General features: G+C 46.5%; 1 protein-coding gene across 8 annotated transcripts in view; it reads left to right on the top strand.

Moving 5' to 3' along the window:
- GPSM1 (G protein signaling modulator 1) overlaps positions 1-16896 on the top strand; it is a 314757-nt gene extending 297861 nt beyond the window's left edge. For 4 of the 8 annotated variants that reach the window (XM_069748154.1, XM_069748158.1, XM_069748159.1 and 1 more), the window contains 3 exons: positions 7440-7599; positions 11404-11612; positions 13762-16896. In XM_069748154.1, the coding sequence (XP_069604255.1) occupies positions 7440-7599; positions 11404-11612; positions 13762-13956 (564 nt within the window). In that variant the 3' untranslated portion in view covers positions 13957-16896. The remainder of the gene's footprint in view (positions 1-7439; positions 7600-11403; positions 11613-13761) is intronic. The other 4 variants (XM_069748155.1, XM_069748156.1, XM_069748153.1 and 1 more) reach the window with 1 other exon arrangement.
- The last annotated feature ends 3453 nt before the right edge of the window (positions 16897-20349 follow it).

Here is a 20349-nt window from a genome sequence, read left to right on the forward strand (position 1 = left end):
GGATGGTTCTCTAAGAACTATTATCAACCTGAGGAAGCTCAACCGATGGATTGTGAATTATTCCTTCAAAATGGAGTCAGTGTGCACAGCTATAAAGCTGTTATTTCAGATTTGTTTCATGGCAGTCATCGACTTAAAGATGCCGATTATCATGTCCCAATCCATCGGGACCATCAAAAATTCCTGAGGGTGTCTCTGTATGTCCAGGGAGGGGTCAAGTATTACCAGTATACAGCCCTTCCATTCGGACTGTCAATAGCTCAGAGAGTATTTACCAAGGTAATATCGGAGGTGATGGCCTACCTTCATTCTCAAAACACTGTTATCATTCCGTACCTGGACTTCCTCCTTATAGTCGGAAGGTCAGAAGATCACTGTGCAGAGCAGGTGAGGGAGGTAACGGTGGTCCTGGAAGAGCAGGGCTGGATAGTAGATACTCTCAAATCAATACTAAAACCAAAAAGGATACAATCCTTCCTTGGGTTGGTTTTGGACTCCGAGCGCCAGATCAGTCTCCTACCAGAGAACAAAGTAGCCAAGATAATGGCTCTGGCAGTGTCAGTGATACATCAGCCAAAAATGACACTAAAAAGCAATGTCCTTGCTAGGATCCCTAACATCTTGTATCCCGGAAGTAAGATGGGCCCACTTTCACCTAAGGCAGCTACAGTGGGAGGTCCAGTCTGCACAGAGGTCGTTAAAAGGGCATTTAGAGGGAAAGTTACATCTTCTGCAATAAGGGATTCCCTGTCTTGGTGGACAGTAAGAGAACATTCTTTGTCATTAGTCCAATGGATAAGACCAGTGGAGGACCTTATCATGACAGATGCAAGCAATACCCGATGGGGGGGGCACATCTGAGGTCTCACTCAGTTCAGGGGACCTGGTCACCTCTAGACAGAGGCCAGGGTTTGAATTTGAAAGAGCCTTGAGACACTTTCTCCCCTTCCCCCAGCTTCGCCATGTCCGAGTCATGTTGGACAATCATGCAGTCGTGACTTATATCAACCACCAGTGGGGAACAAGGTCCCACACCCTAATGATAGCAGCAGACATTCTACTCCAGCTACTGGAGCAACACCTACTGTCCCTTACGGTACTTCACATAAGGGGAATAGACAACAGAAAGGCAGACTTCCTGAGTCACAAGAAATTTAGACGTGGAATGGTCTCTAAATTTCCAGCAGATAGTGCTGGCATGGGGGCGGCTGGATATAGATCTGTTTGCCAGTTTACACAACAGGAAGGTGAGAAACTTCTGTTCATTAAACTCAAGGGAGAAACCATTCGCAGTGGATGCTCTTCAGATTCCTTGGGAGTTCAGGATGGCCGAATTTCCCCCAACAGCAATAATTCCAGCAGTCGTGAGGAAGATCAGGGAGGATCAGGTGAGGGTAATTCGAATTGCTCCATTCTGGCCGAAGAGAACGTAGTTTTGCCTTCTAAGGCTAATGTCCGGGTCCAGTCCATGGATTCTACCAGAGATCCCGGCCCTTCTTACCCAGGGACTGATGTGCCACTCTCGAGTGAAGGGCTTCCATCAAGGAGCATGGAATTTGAGAGGGCATTCCTGAGTCGGCAGGGGTTCTCCATCAGGGCTAGTCTCCACCCTGTTGAAAAGTAGGAAACTGATTACATCATGGATCTATGGTAGAACATGGAAGAAATTCCTGGAGTTTTTAGAGCAGCTCTTAGGGGATGAGGACCCGATTGGGTCCATTCTAGAGTTTCTGCAGTCATTGTTTGAACTAGGGTTAGCAACTAATACTCAAGGTGCAGGTGTTGGCCCTGGGTGCCTTGTATAATTGCAACCTAGCAGCAAATAAATGGGTGTCTCTGTTTACAAGATCCTGTAGTAGATCAAGACTGGTTATAGTCCCAAAAATTCCTCCATGGGACCTGTACCTAGTTTGGGATTTATCTGCGAAGTTTCTCACGCTTAAGACAGTGTTGCTAGTGGCCCTAACATCAGCCCGCAGGGTGAGCGATATTCAAGCCCTGTCCATATGTCCCCCTACACACAGGTGTACGATGACAGAGTTGTTCTAAGGCCGGACTTCACATATCACTCCAAGGTGGTTCTTAAATTCCATAAGAGCCAAGAAATTACTTTGCTCTCCTTTTGTAATGACCCTAAAATTCCAGGGGAAGAACAATTCCATATGTTAGACGTGAGAAGGTCCATGTTAAAATATATGTCCATGACCAGTCAGTAAACAAAGGACTAGTCCCTATTGACAGCCTTTCTGGGTAGCAGAAAGGCATATGGGGTGTCTAAGAATACCATTGCCAGATGGATCAGGGAGGTAATTAGTTTGTCTTCCTCTACGAGTGGTGCTCTGGTTCCTGAAGTCATCAAGGCTCATTCCACCAGAGCCGAAGCTGCCTCCTGGGCAGAAAAGATGGAGGTATCAATTCATCAGATCTGTCAGGCCGCTACCTGGTCCTCACCATCTACTTTGTTTAAGCACTATAGACTGAATCTGTCCTCTGCTGACATGACCTTTGGTAGAAGGGTGCTGCAAGGGTTGGTCCTTCCATAAGGTGTTTCATTTCTCCAAAAATCTCTCAGGTGTGCTGTCATGGATGAAGGGAAAACACCAAGGTTATTTACCAGTAGTTATTTTTTCCGGAACCCATGACAGCACCTCTATATTTCCCTCTTCTCACCTTCTGGGTGTGCACTATAGTTTGGGTGTTTTTTTATAATGTGGTGTTGGTTATGTGTGTAAATTAATATGAGGTCCTCTCATCCTCTGTAATCCAACTGAAGCAGGGGGCAGGTACCGCCATTTTATTTCAGTAGGTTTCCTGCCCTGGCTGGGCGAATCCCTTTCTCAGGTGTGGTGTAACGGGTTCCAGAAAAAACGGCTACTGATAAGTAACCTTGGTGTTTTTTTATCCTTTTTGGGGAGACCAGTTCCTTTTTTATGTAATAGGGCTTCATATTGGTGTCTGTATTATGTTTTCAGCCTCCTGCGAACCAAATATTGAAGTCTACAGAGTCCTGGTGCTGCGTCAATAATACGCTGGCGTCACCAATGATTCAGTCCCCTTGTATCTGTGAATAGCAGAAGGGGGCACTAGGGCAGATTTACCAGTCATAAGAAGGAGAGTCACTTGTAAGCTCTCGTCTCTACCATGTGACAAATATGGAACATTTCTTGACATTAGGATTTATTTTCAGCACCATCATGCAAGATATTTCTAAATGTTTTAGGACAGCGAATGTCATTTGTCACACTGACTTGGAGAGGGAGAATAACATGTCAGACCTGAAACGATACCAGTTATGGGACAGCTTGTAGTGCTACAGACATATAGTTTTGTGAAAGTGTTTGCCCACTTCCTGATTTCTTGTTATTTTGCATGTTTGTCACACTGAAATGTTTGAGATCACCAAACAACATTTAAATATTAGACAAAGATAACACAAGTAATCACAAAATGCCGTTTTTAAATGACTGTCTTTATTAAGAGAAAAAGAAATTCAACCCTACAGGGCCCTGTGTGAAAAAGTGATTGCCCTCTAAACCCAATAACTGGTTGGGCCGCCCTTAGCAGCAACAACTGCAATCAAGCATTTGCGATAACTGTCAATGAGCCTTTTACAACGCTCTGGAGGAGTTTTGGCCCACTCAACTTTGCAGAATTGTTTTAATTCAGCCACATTGGAGGGTTTCAGCCTTTTTAAATTCATGCACCAGCATCACAATCAGATTAAATTCAGGACTTTGACTAGGCCATGCCAAATTCTTAAGTTTGTTTTTCTTAAGCCATTCAGAGGTGGACTTGCTGGTTTGTTTTGGGTTATGCAACAGGACAATGTTCCCAGTGAACTTCAGCTTGAGGTCATGAACAGACAGCAAGTCTTCCAGGGCCTGATGCAGCAAAACAGCCCAGACCATCACACTACCACCACCATATTTTACTGTTGGTATGATGTTCCATTTCTGAAATGTTGTGTTACTTCTACGCCAGATGTAATGGAACATACACCTTCAAAAAAGTTCAACTTTTGTCTTGTCAGTCCACAGCGTATTCTCCCGAAAGGCTTGGGGACCATCAAGATGTTTTCTGGCACAACTGAGACTAGCCATTACGTTCTTATTGCTCGGCAGTAGTTTTCATCTTGGAACTGTGCCATGCAAACCATTTTTGCCCAGTCTCTTTCTTATGGTGGAGTCAGAAACACTGGCCTTAACTGAGGCAAGTGAGGACTGCAGTTCTTTGGATGTTGTGGGGTCTTTTGTGACTTCTTGCTTTAGTCATCGCTGCACTCTTGGGGTAATTTTGGTTGGCTGGCCACTAGTGGGAAGGATCACCACTGTTCCATGTTTTTGCCATTTGTGGATAATGGCTCTCACTGTAGTTCGCTGGAGTCCCAAAGCTTGAGAATTGGCTTTATAGCCTTTTCCAGACTGATAGATCTCAATTACTTTGTTTCTCATTTGTTCCAGAATTTCTTTGGATCATGGCAGAATGTCTAGCTTTTGAGGATCTTTTGGTCTATTTCACTTAGGCAGGCAGGTTCTATTTAAGTGATGTTTTGATTGAGAACAGGTCTGACAGTAATCAGGCCTGGGTGTGGCTAGGGAATGAGAACTTAGATTCCTAAAGATGTGATAAGCCACAGTTAATTTATGTTTTAAGGGGAGGGGACAATCACTTTCTCACACAGGGTCCTATTGGTTTGGATATCTTTTTCCTTTAATAATAAAGACCTTCATTTAAAAACTGCATTGTATGATTACTTGTGTTATCTTTGTCTTATATTTACATTTGTTTTGTGATCTGTAACATTTAAGTGTGACAAACATGCAAAAGAATAGGAAATCAGGAGGAAGGGGGGCAAACACTTTTTCACACAACTGTATGTTGTGAGCTGGAAGACTTTTTGTAGAATTTGGTAAAAAATTAAAACCAATGACCTTTATTCCAGATACACGAGATATCTATGGTGGAGAACCAATAAAAGCCTCCAGCGCCTGCAGAAACTTACAATATTTTCACCTGTAAAAAAAAAATGCAATGTAAAAACATACCAGTACACTGTATACGGCACAATGTATGGGAGCTGTGTCCATCTACGGTATGTCAACTGGGGATTCAGAAGATAACTGTTGGAGCCGGCCAACGTAATTTTTCTTTATTTTTTTTTTATATAGCGTTTAACATATTTCGCAGTGCTTTACAGTTTGCACACATTATCATCACTGTCCCCGATGGGGCTCACAATCTACATTCCCTATCAGTATGTCTTTGGAATGTGAGAGGAAACCGGAGTATCAGGAGGAAACCCACGCAAACACGGGGAGAACATACAAACTCCTTGCAGATGTTGTCCTTGGTGGGATTTGAACACAGGACCCCAGCGCTGCAAGGCTGCAGTGCTAACCACTGAGTCACGTCGTGTCTCAGTAAGCCTCCATTCACACTTTGCTACTATTACATATGTTGCTGGAGGGCTTTGGGCACACTCCTAACATATCTATAGGCCCCAATCCATATATTGACCTTTGACCCCATATAATACATCCTATGCAGTAAAATTCACATACTGAGGAAGTATATTTATCTAAGTTGTATGGCCACTTTTAGGTGGAGGTGGCTACCTCTGCATCCTCCATACAGACATGACTTGTACATGACCCCCCGGGGGACGCCATCGTGAGGTGCTCATTACCAATTCATCATGTGCTTAGTAGATGTGGGATGACTGTATAATCCTCCACTTGTGGATCAGCAGCTTCCAACTGAGCCCATGTAATGAAGAGCGGCCGCACCACCCTTAGACAAGCTGCAGGCATTAGGTCTCCTGCAAAGTATAGCATGAGGAAGAAATGTCTTGTTTTGCGGAGACAGATGAGGTTTACATAAGGGGTGTGGTAATTTGCCTGAAGGACCCTTAATATTGAGAATTGGAGGGGCCCAGAGAGCAGCTGACAGGAGCAAGGTGGCTTTTATCAGGTCTAATCCATATTTATGAAGGACTAAGAATAACTATTTCTCTGCTTATAACATGGGGTGAAAATTTCCAATGTGTACGGCTGCCATATATCAGGAAGTTGTCTTTACTAGGATATGGTGAATGAATCATGTGGGTTATTATGGACTTGTATGGGCACAATTGTATATATCTGTCTTGTATTAGATGCCACATTAATTAGATATTCTCCTTCTGCAGTATTGCTTCCAGGAAAGAAGAACCCCGTAGGGCTGGGCTCATATATTTCACTTTCACAATAAGAGTATGGCGCAGCGTAACTCGGCAGCCTCTTATGTGAGTCACAGCAAATCTGGACATTGAGACGCAAACTTGTACTATGAGAGTCACATGTGGGAAAGGGACTGTGCGAAGAAATGACACCGTTGGCACATGGAGTGCCCACTGCTCAGCCGCACAGGCCCCAGGTGCTCCTGTATACACAGGGGATGAATGCTGCCTGAACATGCTGAATTTGGTGGGACTGGATGTCTATTTAATGTGTATGTGGAGCCTCCTGACTCTCCCCTAACAGAAGATATTAGTGGAAAATGACAGATTGGGCATATTGTTTCAATATGCCCAATTATTTTGGTCTTGGGGTGTTAACCGCTGCTAGAGATGTCTGATAGCAGGATACTCCTCATTCCACATTGGAAACACATACACTGAACAGGAAAAGAAGCTGGGACATTCATGTGTATAGGAGTGGTCATGAATAGTTTTCGGCTGAGCAAATGTTCAGCCATCTTTGGCTGTAGGCATCCATCTCTCATCAGTACAGTCTACAGTCTTGCTACCGCACTGGGTGCAGGGAAAAGTATTCCTGTATTTTAGCTGTTTCGTGCAGAAGTGACTCCGCCATGATTGCTGTCTGTGCTCAGATAATTCACTGCTACATTCATCACTTGGGAGAGAAACAGGAACCTATAAGATAAATCCATAATAAACGTGTACGTGGCGAGATCTCAGGTAAACAGATGAGATTTATGACACGTCTACTAACACGAGGGGATGTCGGAGAACTGACTCCAGATCTGATTTTTGTTAATCCACCGTGTACAGGTCAGAACATGATCTGCCATCCACATCTGAATGTTTTGGGTCGGTCCGCTTACAGCACAATCATAGGCCGCACACATTTCACAGACCTCTGCCTAACCTACCGATCGCAGCAGATCACTGATGTGTTTGGGTTGTACCTACTCTCCCCTGACTTGGATGGGGGCGGGAGAGAGTGAAGTATTGGTCATTGTATCAGAAAATATTTTGTGATTTTACTTTTTTTTTTTTTTAAATGTTCCCAGGTGCCGTAGACTACTGTGAGGTGCGCACCCATCTCCAATCAATAGGGAGACTCGCACGCGGCATTGATCGCTATAGAAATAGCCCCAAGAAGCTGGAAGTGCCAAGGAAATCCGTATTAAATTAGCTTCTCTGGATTGTTTTGCAGAAAATCAATCGGGCTCCTTCTGATGAAGAATGCTTCTTTGACCTCTTAAGTAAATTTCAGAGTAACCGGATGGATGATCAAAGATGTACGTTAGAAGAAAGTCAGAGCGGAGGACCGGAGCCGACCGAGACACCTGTGCCCGCACTGGACGACCGGATATGTGAGTCAGTAGCACAGCGCTGCCATTGTTCTAAAAGTCACAACTAATGTTCTGTCATTAGGAAGACAAAAATGTTCTTCTAGAGACGAGATGTTCTGTGAGTTGCCACAAAGTGGAGAAATCACCTGATTAAGACGGAGTGAGGAAAGACAAAGCGCCAAACACCAATTCTGTCATCTGTAACCATGCAACCTCTTATAAGAAAATGTTAGTAATTTGTGGTAAACTACTGCTCTGCAGGAAGCCTCCGAAAAGTGATTTACATAAATAAAGCTTAAAGGGGTTTCCCAAGAACAAAAGGGCATTTTAATCAATAGATCTTGGAATAATAATAATAAGTTCCACCATTGGATGTGTTTAAATAAAATGTTCCTGTGCTGAGATAATCTTATACACGTGCCCCTGCTGTGTACTGTGTAATGGCTGTGTCTGACCGTACAGGAACATGGTTGGATCATACCATATTTCCTGGGTAGGGGGGAAAGCAAAATAATATACAGATATTACAGCACAGGATCACAGCTGATTCTTTCTTTGAAGAAAAAAAAAAAATTGCTTATACCCAGACAGGGAAATGCTTTACTCACAAAAAGAATCTTCTGTGATCCTGTGCTGTGACACCTGTATACTTTTTTTTTGCTTCCCCCCCCCCTGCCCAGAAGCTGCGATATGATCAGACCATGTTCCTGCTCTGCGTAGCACAGGCGATCGTATGATCGCAGCTTCTACTGTCCTCTGGTGATTATTGAAGCCAGGGAAAAGTGAAAAAAAGGTTTTAAAAATATTTTAAAAAATAAAAGTTTAAATCACCCACCATTCGAGAAAAAAAATAATTAAAGAAATACACATATTTGGTATTGCCGCGTTCAGCATCGCCCGATCTATCAATATATAAAAATAATTAACCTGATGGGTAAACGACGAAACAAGAAAAAAAATCTAAACGCCAGACTTTTTTGGGTCGTCGCAACATTGCAATAAAATGCAATAACGGGTGATCAAAAGATCGTATCTGCACCAAAATGGTATCAATAAAAACATCAGCTCGGAGCACAGAAAACAAGCCTTCACCCAGCCCCAAATCACAAAAAGTGTTGACTTTGTTTTTTTGGAGAAACTTTTGATTTTTTTTCATTCACTTAAATAAAAAAGAACTTATACATTTTTGGTATCTATGAACTCAAAATAACCTGGAAAATCATAATGGCCGGTCAGTTTTAGTATTTAGTAAATATGGTTTTGTTGCAATTTCACTGCACTTTGAGTTTTTCCCGTACATTTAAATGGTAAAAACAATGGTTTTGTTCAAAAGGACAACTCGTCCCGCAAAACAACAAGCCCTCACATAGCCATACTGACGGAAAAATAAAAAAGTTATGGCTTCTGGTAAGAGGAACAAAAAAACAGAAACTCAAAAAACGGAAAAACCCAAGATGGTGAAGGGGTTTAAGGGGCATTTTACAAAGTGATGGATTAGTGTTAGGATTGGGGGGGTCTGATTTCTGAGGTCCCAGGAATGAAGGTGCTTGTAGAGCTGTTTCCCTGTGCGGTGGTCCTCCCGACACTTGGCTGTACAGCGAACGGCAATGTAGCGCCATTCCCTTTATTGGCAGCGGACTAGACATGAGGTGTTCAGGAGCACCACCGCACAGGGGAAAGCAGGGGACGAATACGCTGCGCTGTGCCAGCTTTGGTACCCCCTTCATTTTTAGGAACATTGCGGGTCTCAGACCACCATGATCATAACACATCCCATCACTTTGTAAGTTGGAAATACCCCTTTAATAAATGTTTAAGGAAAACAAAAGTAGCTTATACACCTGTAAACATCTGCTTGTTGTCGGTGGATAGGTGCACTCTTCCATCCAGAGGCTGAAGGCAACTGGTTTGTGCCACCGCTGCAGACAATCCTCTGTGACCTCTCTCCTGATGTATCTCTGTGTCGTCTGTCTGGCTTACAGCGGACGATCTAGAAACGACTGTAGCACGTACCTTGGGTATCGGGGTCTGTGTGGGATCCCGCTTTTAGATGCAGACAAGAATATTAATTTTTACTGCCTGCACACAGTAAAGTATATCTGGCACAGCAAGTTTCCATTGCAGTAAGTGCCCACTCCCAGGTATATACGCTCACGGGGTCGGTGCTGGACAGCGGCCACAGGCTCAGCACTTCTCAGTATTACATGTCGCCTTTTCCTCCGGCCCACGCTGGCCACGTGTGATCAGATGTCGCTATGTGACAGCTGTTTGGGGGATTCCAGCAATGCTTTCGCACCAGCATTGACTGTCACATCACATCAGAGCAGATCATTAGCTGACCGTAGAGACATGGCCGGATGTCTCTTCCCCACCAGCTCGCTCCTCAGTCTTGTCTGGGGACATGGCAATCTAATCACTAATAAAGCACACGCAGCGTGAGGCGGCAGAGACACGACCAGCTGGGACCTGCCACCGGCTGTCACATTCTGCAGCAGTGACCAGGGTGTCACCGAGCCCTGCAGAGGAAGCAAACGCTGGGGGTAAGTAGAAGTTCAACCACTAGCGAAAATCCAATTCACCCAATGAATCCCAATGTCGGGGATTGGTTCTCTCATCTTTAGCCAAAAGTGGGACAATATACTACATTCCCCAGCCCAGCAATGGTTTTGTATTACTGTGAAGGGCCATTGTAATGGCCGCTCTGGCTATTGTGACGTGTGCCTTCGCTTGTCTATTTGCCCCCATTCTCCCATCGTGGTATTTTAACCCCTTAACCAATGAAATATGGCAGAGATGGACACTGAGAAGGGATTACAGTGAAGTCAGAGGAGGTGCAAAAGTAGCTTTTACACATCGGAGCCCTGCAAAATGTGTAGATGTGAACGTCCCTGTCGCAGCCAGGATCCTGGCAGATGGGACCCATCAGTGTGGCTGGTAGAAGCAGACGCTTCTTCTCTGCCCCTCTATGGCCGTGTGGCAAAGAGGCGAAGCACATCAGCCACGGCGAAGCTATAGCGCCACCTACAGGATAAATAACTGGCACCATTGTGCTATTCCCATCATTATCCCCCTTCCTATAATGTGAGGTTTCATGTTGTCACCTCAGTAGCGGATTATTAGAGGTTGTGCTGTAATGTGTGATTATACTGCAGTGACGGCATCTGAACGTGTTAGTACCGGTCACTGCCCGGCAATACCGGCGCCAATAGAGAGCGGCGCACTGCGCAGTAATCACTGGTGTTATGTGTCACACATCGCCGTACACCACCGGGAGGAGGGCCGCTCCAATTATCCCCTTCACACGATCGCTCAGCCGTGGGGCGTCATTACGTGGGACAGGGGCACTTTACATCACTCACAAAACTAATGAGAGGATATAGAAAAGCCACCCCAGGGGATTGTGGGAGAGTGTAACAACATGAGCAGTGTACAGCCTGTACTGACACCGGGGGAGGGGGATAATGGCGGGCTCACATGACACGAAATAGGCGATCAGCCGCACTCCCATGTGCACAGTACCATCGTTCTGCACGCATAGTATATAATGTTATCGGCAGCACATCTCCTGTTTACACAGGTCACTGTGCTGCCGAGATCGATGATCTATACACCTGTTTACACAGCCTGATACTAGGGAACGAGCGTTACCACAAACTCTCATTTCCCAATTATCTGCCCATTCTACAAACATGACGCCACATCCTCCCAACACTCCTGTGGTGAAGAGATGACGTGACTGCCCCACAGATAAATACTGATCCCCTCCATAGGACAGGACTCCGCAGCAGCGAGACCACTTAACCCCTTATTCCTTTACCCTTCCAGCTGCTTCATCATTAATGGCCTCACCGCAGACAGAAGAGTTTTTTGACCTGATAGCCAGCTCACAGAGCAGACGTCTGGACGACCAGCGGGCGAGTGTGGGCAATCTGCCCGGGCTACGATTAACGCACAACAACATGGGACATCTGAGAGTAGAAGGAGACCGACACGAGCCCGGGGACGAGTTCTTCAACATGCTGATGAAATGCCAGGTGGGTGTCTGCAAAACAACTTGGTACTGGGGGTCTACTGTGGCATTAAGGCCTGAGGGGGACACTTTAACCTGTTAATATGAAAGTTAGCAGCCATGGAACATACACTATATGGAGAGAAGGATGTGCCCTCCACATTACTCTCCAGAAATGTTCTCACCTCCCCTCCTACATCCATAGACATAATATGGAGTCGCCCCTCTGCAGATATAATGGCTCTCAGCTCTTCTGGGAAGGATTGCTACAAGATTTTGGAGGCGTCTGTGGGAATTGTTGCCCTTCATCCAGGAGAGCATTTGTGGTGGCCGGTCCCTGATGTTGGGGGAGGCTGGGGTCACAATCTCTGCTCTTGGATGGGGCTGAGGTCCGGGCTCTGTGCGGCCGCTCATGTTCTTCCACCAAACTCCCCCTCCATGTCTGTATGGTCCTTGTGCACTGGGCACAGTCATGAGGGACAGAAAAGGGTCTTCCCCAAATTGTTCCCACAAAGCTGGAAGCTACAATGGTCCACAATGTATTGTGCTGAAGGATTAGGATTTCCCATCACTGGGACTAAGGAGCCGAGGCCGCCCCCTGATAACAATCTCATAGCGTTATCCCCTTGAATGAGAACTTGAACTCAATAATTAATACGCGCGTCCGATACTTTTCTCCTATAGTGCATATTGCATAGATTCCAATGGGACAGCACCCCCTGGTGTCCACACTTGTTTGATATAAGTCCTCTCCGCACAGATTTTCCATTGCCATCTAATGATCGGATTCCTGCATTCTGGGAATTTCTGTGAAATCCTCACATTACTGCCCAGGAAGGATCATTTTCCGGTCAGTGGAGGATCCAGGGCACAAGCAGGTTTTCATTGTGGCGCTCCATCAGTGGCTGGAGTCTGTGACTACCATTATAGCTGGAGATGCTAGAATGGAGGAGTAGATAACGTCCAGAGAGAGGAGTGACCATGTCCGGACCTCTGTGGGGTCAGACCAGCATTACTGTAAATGATGCAAATCCTATATTCTACCATCAGCCTCTGTCACATCCCCGATTCCTGTCTGACTGAGAGCACGACTGTTGCTTTAATAGAAATTCAGAATAAGAAATTGTCACAGCTCCAATCCTGTAGATACAGCGCCATTCCTATCTACAGGCCGTGTCTGGTACTGCAGCGTCCCTGCTGATAACATGCAATACAAGACAACCCCTGGACAAGCTCTGATATTTTTCTAATTCTGGATTAACTCCATAAAACGCAGGGAGCACTTGCATCACCCACCAGAAGACCACCTTGAAATACCTGATGTGTAGTTGGCAATGGTCCTGAATTTGCCAACTTAGTCTCTTTTCTCTTTTTTTTAGGTCAATCTTTTTCTTTATTTCTTTTTTTTTTTTTTATAAAGCGCTCACATATTCCGCAGCACTTTACAGTTTGCACACATTATCATTGCTGTCCCCATTGGGGCTCACAATCTACATTCCCTATCAGTATGTCTGTGGAGTGTGGGAGGAAACCGGAGAACCCAGAGGAAACCCATGCAAACAATGGGAGAACATACAAACTCCTGGCGAGGGAAGATTTAATGAAGAGGCAAGAGTAGAGCAAAAAGATTTGCAGGACCCTGGTCCAGCGGCACAGGCCCGAGCCCTGCGAACCTGCCAGTACCCGCTGACAGCCCCTGTGCCTCTTGATTAGTAGCCCCATACTCCGGCGTGAACATGACATTACGCTGGGCAAACTAATCAGAAGAGGCACAGGGATGCCCACAGGAGCGAGGAGGTTCGCCAGGCACTGGTCTAGCAAATACTGTGCAGAGATTTCTCTTACTGGAATCCAGACACATTGGGCAGATTTAGTGAAATGTTAACACTGACTAGAAATGTGGAGTCTTACAAGAAAGCACATGTATTAATGATTTACACCACAATATTGGCACTTGGTAAGAGCCTAAGCAGGGTGTTAGCAGAATATCTTCTGCCCACCAAGGCCAGATTACTTCTAATATTGTAAGATTTTCAGTATCAGAAATCTCCCTGTGCTGCGCCCGAGGGCTTGCCTCACTTTCTTGAACCTTGTTATTCTGCAGATGATCAGATAAAATGAAAAGTTTTAAGTCCTTTCTACGTTCACATTTTGCTGTTCACCTTTTTCTGCAGTCTTCACGGATAGACGACCAAAGATGCGCCCCGCCGGACCCCACGCCCAGAGGACCCACAATGCCAGACGAAGACTTCTTCAGCCTCATCCAGAGAGTCCAGGCCAAGAGGATGGATGAACAGCGAGTAGATATCGGGTCCAGCGAAGAAGATGGTGAACATCATAGTAATCAACGGAGGCCAAACAATAGCTAAGTGTTAGCTCTTCGCCAGCCTTTAGGAGGTGAGCCCCTGAGGATGCGACTCCACGTAGTATCTGAAAGCAGAGAACAACGACTTTTCAATTAGAAACCCGTGTATTTGCATAGCTGAGGCGCATCGTTACCGTATGTGACATATCCAAGTGTCTTCGGACAATTAGTAAATGACAAGGACCTTCCATTTTTCTAGGACTTTATTTGTAGTAGGCGACACCAGGCAGAGTCTGCCAAAAGCAGGAAAAGTAGTAACAGTGGAGCGGATTTAAGATGGATGATATTTACAGCACATGAAGACTTCTGTGCAAGTGTCACAGACGGGGGGTGTCGCGGACAAGACCCCTGACAGGAGTCTACTGGGAGATGATGGTGTTACTACTGTATGTTGTAAGCGGGTAAGAATCACAGCAGGTGTTACACCAGACCAGCTCACAAGGGCCTTATTCACTAAATGGCAATAATTGTATTTTGTAGATTTCAGATTTTTTTTTTTATATATATATATTATATTCTTTATGGATTTTAAAGAACAAAACTCTACACGACGCCCGTAAGGAACGAGAGCGTACAACCTAGAACGCGCGTGTCGGACCTGGCAGGGACCAGGTTAGCAGGTACTACTGTGAGCATTCTGGCAATAATACCCCAGGCAGCTGGCAGGCGCTGACCTAGATTTACTGCCCTTCAGTGAATGAGGCCTAGAGATCGCAAGCTACAAACTGCCAGCACGCTGGAGCAATCTGTCCGTCCCACCGGGTCTCCTCTAATCACAACGCTAGGAAATCAGGGGTCTGCGCTATGCTGCTTTATGCCCCCCAGAGCAAAAGGTACAACTGGACCTAGACATAGCAGAGAAAAAAAACCAAAAAAAAATCAAAAAGGTATGATTGTTATTATCAGGGTATTACATAACTGATCAATTTACATTTTTCAAAACCTCTGCTTTATCACAGTGAATGGAAACATTCCAGTTTGTCGGGGGGCTGCAGACCTGTGCAGTCCCAAAACTTTGCCCAGACTCATTTTACTGCCGTTGTGTCCCCAATCTCTTAATGGGCTGAGGCCGTGTTCACCGACCCACCACGGGACCAATATCTAATCCATATCTACTTTACTAGGTCAGCATTCATTGTGCAGATTTATATGAAGTATTTTTTAATGCGCTTTACTCTTGATTTTTAGCATCCTAGTTATTAATTAGAGCCATCCTTAATTTAAGGCAGGGGTGGGGAGCCTCAGGCCCGTGGGCAGCTGTATTTTGATGACCTCCGGCCTATTAATTTCTTCTCTGTGAGCGCTCGGACGCAGTGTTCACTGCTGAACGCCGAGGCGCATGCAATGAGAGTACAACCCAACAGCGGGACACACACAGAATAAAGGGGTAAGGATCGGGGATGGCATACTGGCCAATAGGAATAGTCCAAAGTATTCGCACGCAAATTTCCCGTGGATTGTGGCCAACTCCACTGTTATGTGGATGGATTCAGATTGCAGAGGATAAGCATTATCTATTGTAGCAATCCCTCAGCAGTGAGAAGTAGCAGGGCCTGGACCGTGTTCCTGCATAAACACGAATGTTCCCATTCACTAACACAGCAGAGCCGGTTAAAAAACCAAAACGCATTGCCGGGTGACTTCTGGCACCTTCAGCGATCAGCTGATTGCAGGTGCCCCAGCCCCAGGACAGCGCCGTATAATGTGCAGTGGCCGAGAATGGTACTGCAAGCCTTCTACCCATCATCGCAGTTCTCCTCGCCTATCAGACATTTATAGATGATCCTATCCCATAGCAGAAGACCCCTATAACACGCACTAAAGAGTTCAGTAATATAAGCAGTAACGTTTTATAGAGACGGACGCCGGCCTTACAGATTAATCACTATAATAATGAGGTCACGATTCTCTGGTTATAATAATAATTACCATACAAGTATCACGTCCATTTATTACATCATGCGATGGGTTTAGAGTTGAGCAAAACTATTTCTGGATCCTGTTCCCATGATCGGAGAGGTCCGTCCCTTCTACCAGACTGAGAATATAGATTTCCAAGGTCCTGGTGTATTATATAGCACAGACCCATTATATAAATGGGGCCACGTCCTCAGTGATTTGCGCTAATGTTTGGGCCTAACACATTAACAGTAATAATATAGCAGAATATTCCAGGTTACGCCAAGGGTTGGGCCCAATTAGGCAGCATATTTCTACACATGTAGCATTACATGTTGGCCACCAATGGATCATAGCGAGGAGGAGCGTCCCAAGTGGAGAATATCCATGTAAGAATACAGAAAAGGAAAAGGTCTTGAAAATTAAGCCTTGGTCTCAATGTGTCCAGGTTAAAGGGATGGTGCTCGCTGAGGACAGTTGCAGAGGCAACCACTGGACGCTGGTGGGTAACATGCATGAACCATATTCTAATTAATGGGATGTGTGCACGATTTACCCCTAGACGTGGCCTGTGCAATTGTGGCAGCCAGCATTCAGCAGCGTCGCTCAGCTCTAGCACCATCTCTTTATGGCCGACGAGACGTCACCCAAGTCCATTATTGTAAGGCGTAAGCTACCACCTACCAGGCAATCAGGGCAGAAGGTGACCACGGCACCTCTTCTCGGTCTATGGTACGAGACCAACACTGCAATAAACCAGAGCAGCCTCTGCTCCATAACATGGGGGGGCGGGAGGGGAGCACTCAGTCCAAAACTGGAAGTAGGCGCCGGACTCCAAATACAGCGGAAATGCCACATACTTGAATGTAATAAAGCTATTTATTTTCCAATGTGCATTTGCAGAGTTTTTCTTTTTTTTTTTCAAAGTTTGATTTGTAACAAGAATTAAATAATATACGGTACTTGACTTTTTCCTGACATCTGCCAAATATCTAAAGACTTTGTTCTTTTGTGCTTAATTAATAAAACATATTTTGTGGTCTAATGGCGTGGACTGTGTTCTTCATGTCTGAGAGCTTACGTGGTGCAGTGACAGTGGGTCTTGGAGCATACAATCAGCATTGAGTCCTGTACACACATTCTCATAACCTGACCATGAGACAGCGCCAAAACATAACACTGCTGGCGCTGCACCATGGGGCGGACACTGGGCTTCCCTTTATCCGCTTCCTCCACCAGTTCTACATTCTCTATTGCTGCATCATTTATAAGCCACAATGCCATTTGCTGTGAGAAAAGCAGTCAGCCCCTTTATAAATGCTGATATACGATCTGCCATTACTACTCCTGTGGTCGGCATTCCACAGTCTGACTGCTCTAACTGTAAAGAACCCTTTCATCCACCAGTAATGAATGTCCCCATGTTCTTTATTTCTTACAAATCATGTGCCAGTCCTTTGTATTAACCACACATGCATATCAAATAAATCGCTACATGAACCCTGAATTGATGACATTTTGGACTCATCACCCGAAGCTCACCTCTGCACTCAGCTCTGGATATTTGTATACACATACATAATCTAGGGCACATCACAAGGAAAACTCTTCTAGGATGAACATACAAAAAATTACCATAAATTGCAAGACAAAGTAGAAAATGCATCTAGCAGCTGAATAAAGCCTAGAACATATTGTCAGCTTTACCTTGTGCCTCTGCTCATCGCCCCCCAGGGGCGCCACAGTCATGTTCCTTCACAAATACAACGTGTACACAATATTGGAGATGTTATCTTCCACTATGGAAGCTGTACGCTGCCAGGCAATGGCTGCCTAAAAGTGGTGCCATCCTATACAGACTGTCATTAACCAAGTACCCCAGTCCCCGACACAGTCCCTGTATATACGGAGACAGATCAGAGGGAAACGTCCGTCACATTACAGCGGATGCAGATTCTGACTGACTCAATGACACTTTGGGCCTGCAGAAAAGGTGATGACACAGGAAGCTCAGAAGGCAAAATCCATTATAGTTTGGTACTAAAACCACTGCCCCCCCCACAAAAGAAGAAAACAAAACCGGGGACCATTATACAAAAGACTCACGGGAGCACTTCACCCACATCATGGCAGGTACTGGAATGGAAGACGCTATACCCACTAGATATCAGACATAGAGGAGTCCTTTACCTACTGGATGCAACAGAGTTTAGTGGCGGTGTTACCCACTAGGGACTAGAAGGCACTACATCCATTAGATACCAGAGAGCGCTACAACCACCAGATGCCAGAGACCAAATGGTGCTACACCAATTAGATGCCAGGGACTAGGATGCGCTACACCCACAAGCCGCCAGGGACTAGGAAGCGGTACAACCACTAGACTCTGGGAACTGTGCTACAACCACTAGAGGGCGAGGATGTGGATACGCTACAACCACTAGATACCAAACACTAGGATGCGCTAAAACCACTGGACTCCAGGGACTGTGGGGGGGTGGGCTGGGGTGGGGGGGGGGGGACTAGGATGCGCTACACCAACTAGACGCCAAGGACTAGGATGCGCTACACCCACTAGCCGCCAGGGACTAGGATGCGCTACACCAACTAGACGCCAAGGACTAGGATGCGCTACAACCACTAGCTGCCAGGGACTAGGATGCGCTACACCAACTACCCACCAGGGACTAGGATGCGCTACACCAATTAGCCGCCAAGGACTAGGATGCGCTACACCCACTAGCCGCCAAGGACTAGCATGCGCTACACCAACTAGACGCCAGGGACTAGGATGCGCTACACCCACTAGCCGCCAGGGACTAGGATGCGCTATAACCACTAGATGCCAAGGACTATGATGCGCTACAACCACTAGATGCCAAGGACTAGGATGCTCTACAACCACTAGACTCCAGGGTCTAGGATGCGCTAAAACCACTAGAATCCTGGGATTGTGGGGGGCAGTACAACCATTAGCTGCCAGGGACTAGGATGCGCTACAACCACTAGCCGCCAGGGACTAGGATGCGCTACACCCACTAGCCGCCAAGGACTAGCATGCGCTACACCAACTAGACGCCAGGGACTAGGATGCGCTACACCCACTAGCCGCCAGGGACTAGGATGCGCTATAACCACTAGATGCCAAGGACTCATGCGCTACAACCACTAGCCGCCAGGGACTAGGATGCGCTACAACCACTAGATGCCAAGGACTAGGATGCGCTACACCAACTAGACGCCAGGGACTAGGATGCTCTACAACCACTAGAATCCTGGGACTGTGGGGGGCAGTACAACCATTAGCTGCCAGGGACTAGGATGCGCTACAACCACTAGCCGCCAGGGACTAGGATGCGCTACAACCACTAGCCGCCAAGGACTAGGATGCGCTACACCAACTAGACGCCAGGGACTAGGATGCGCTACAACCACTAGCCGCCAGGGACTAGGATGCGCTACAACCACTAGCTGCCAGGGACTAGGATGCGCTACACCAACTACCCGCCAGGGACTAGGATGCGCTACACCAACTAGACGCCAAGGACTAGGATGCGCTACACCCACTAGCCGCCAGGGACTAGGATGCGCTACACCAACTAGACGCCAAGGACTAGGATGCGCTACACCCACTAGCCGCCAGAGACTAGGATGCGCTACACTAACTAGACGCCAAGGACTAGGATGCGCTACAACCACTAGCTGCCAGGGACTAGGATGCGCTACAACCACTAGCCGCCAGGGACTAGGATGCGCTACACCAACTAGACGCCAAGGACTAGGATGCGCTACACCCACTAGCCGCCAGGGACTAGGATGCGCTACACCAACTAGACGCCAAGGACTAGGATGCGCTACACCCACTAGCCGCCAGAGACTAGGATGCGCTACACTAACTAGACGCCAAGGACTAGGATGCGCTACAACCACTAGCTGCCAGGGACTAGGATGCGCTACAACCACTAGCCGCCAGGGACTAGGATGCGCTACACCAACTAGACGCCAAGGACTAGGATGCGCTACACCCACTAGCCGCCAGAGACTAGGATTCGCTACACTAACTAGACGCCAAGGACTAGGATGCGCTACAACCACTAGCTGCCAGGGACTAGGATGCGCTACAACCACTAGATGCCAAGGACTAGGATGCTCTACAACCACTAGAATCCTGGGACTGTGGGGGGCAGTACAACCATTAGCTGCCAGGGACTAGGATGCGCTACACCAACTAGACGCCAAGGACTAGGATGCGCTACACCCACTAGCCGCCAGAGACTAGGATGCGCTACACTAACTAGACGCCAAGGACTAGGATGCGCTACAACCACTAGCTGCCAGGGACTAGGATGCGCTACAACCACTAGCCGCCAGGGACTAGGATGCGCTACACCAACTAGACGCCAAGGACTAGGATGCGCTACACCCACTAGCCGCCAGAGACTAGGATTCGCTACACTAACTAGACGCCAAGGACTAGGATGCGCTACAACCACTAGCT

This window comes from Ranitomeya imitator, chromosome 2, assembly GCF_032444005.1.
Source record: "Ranitomeya imitator isolate aRanImi1 chromosome 2, aRanImi1.pri, whole genome shotgun sequence".
Taxonomy (NCBI): Eukaryota; Metazoa; Chordata; class Amphibia; order Anura; family Dendrobatidae; genus Ranitomeya; species Ranitomeya imitator.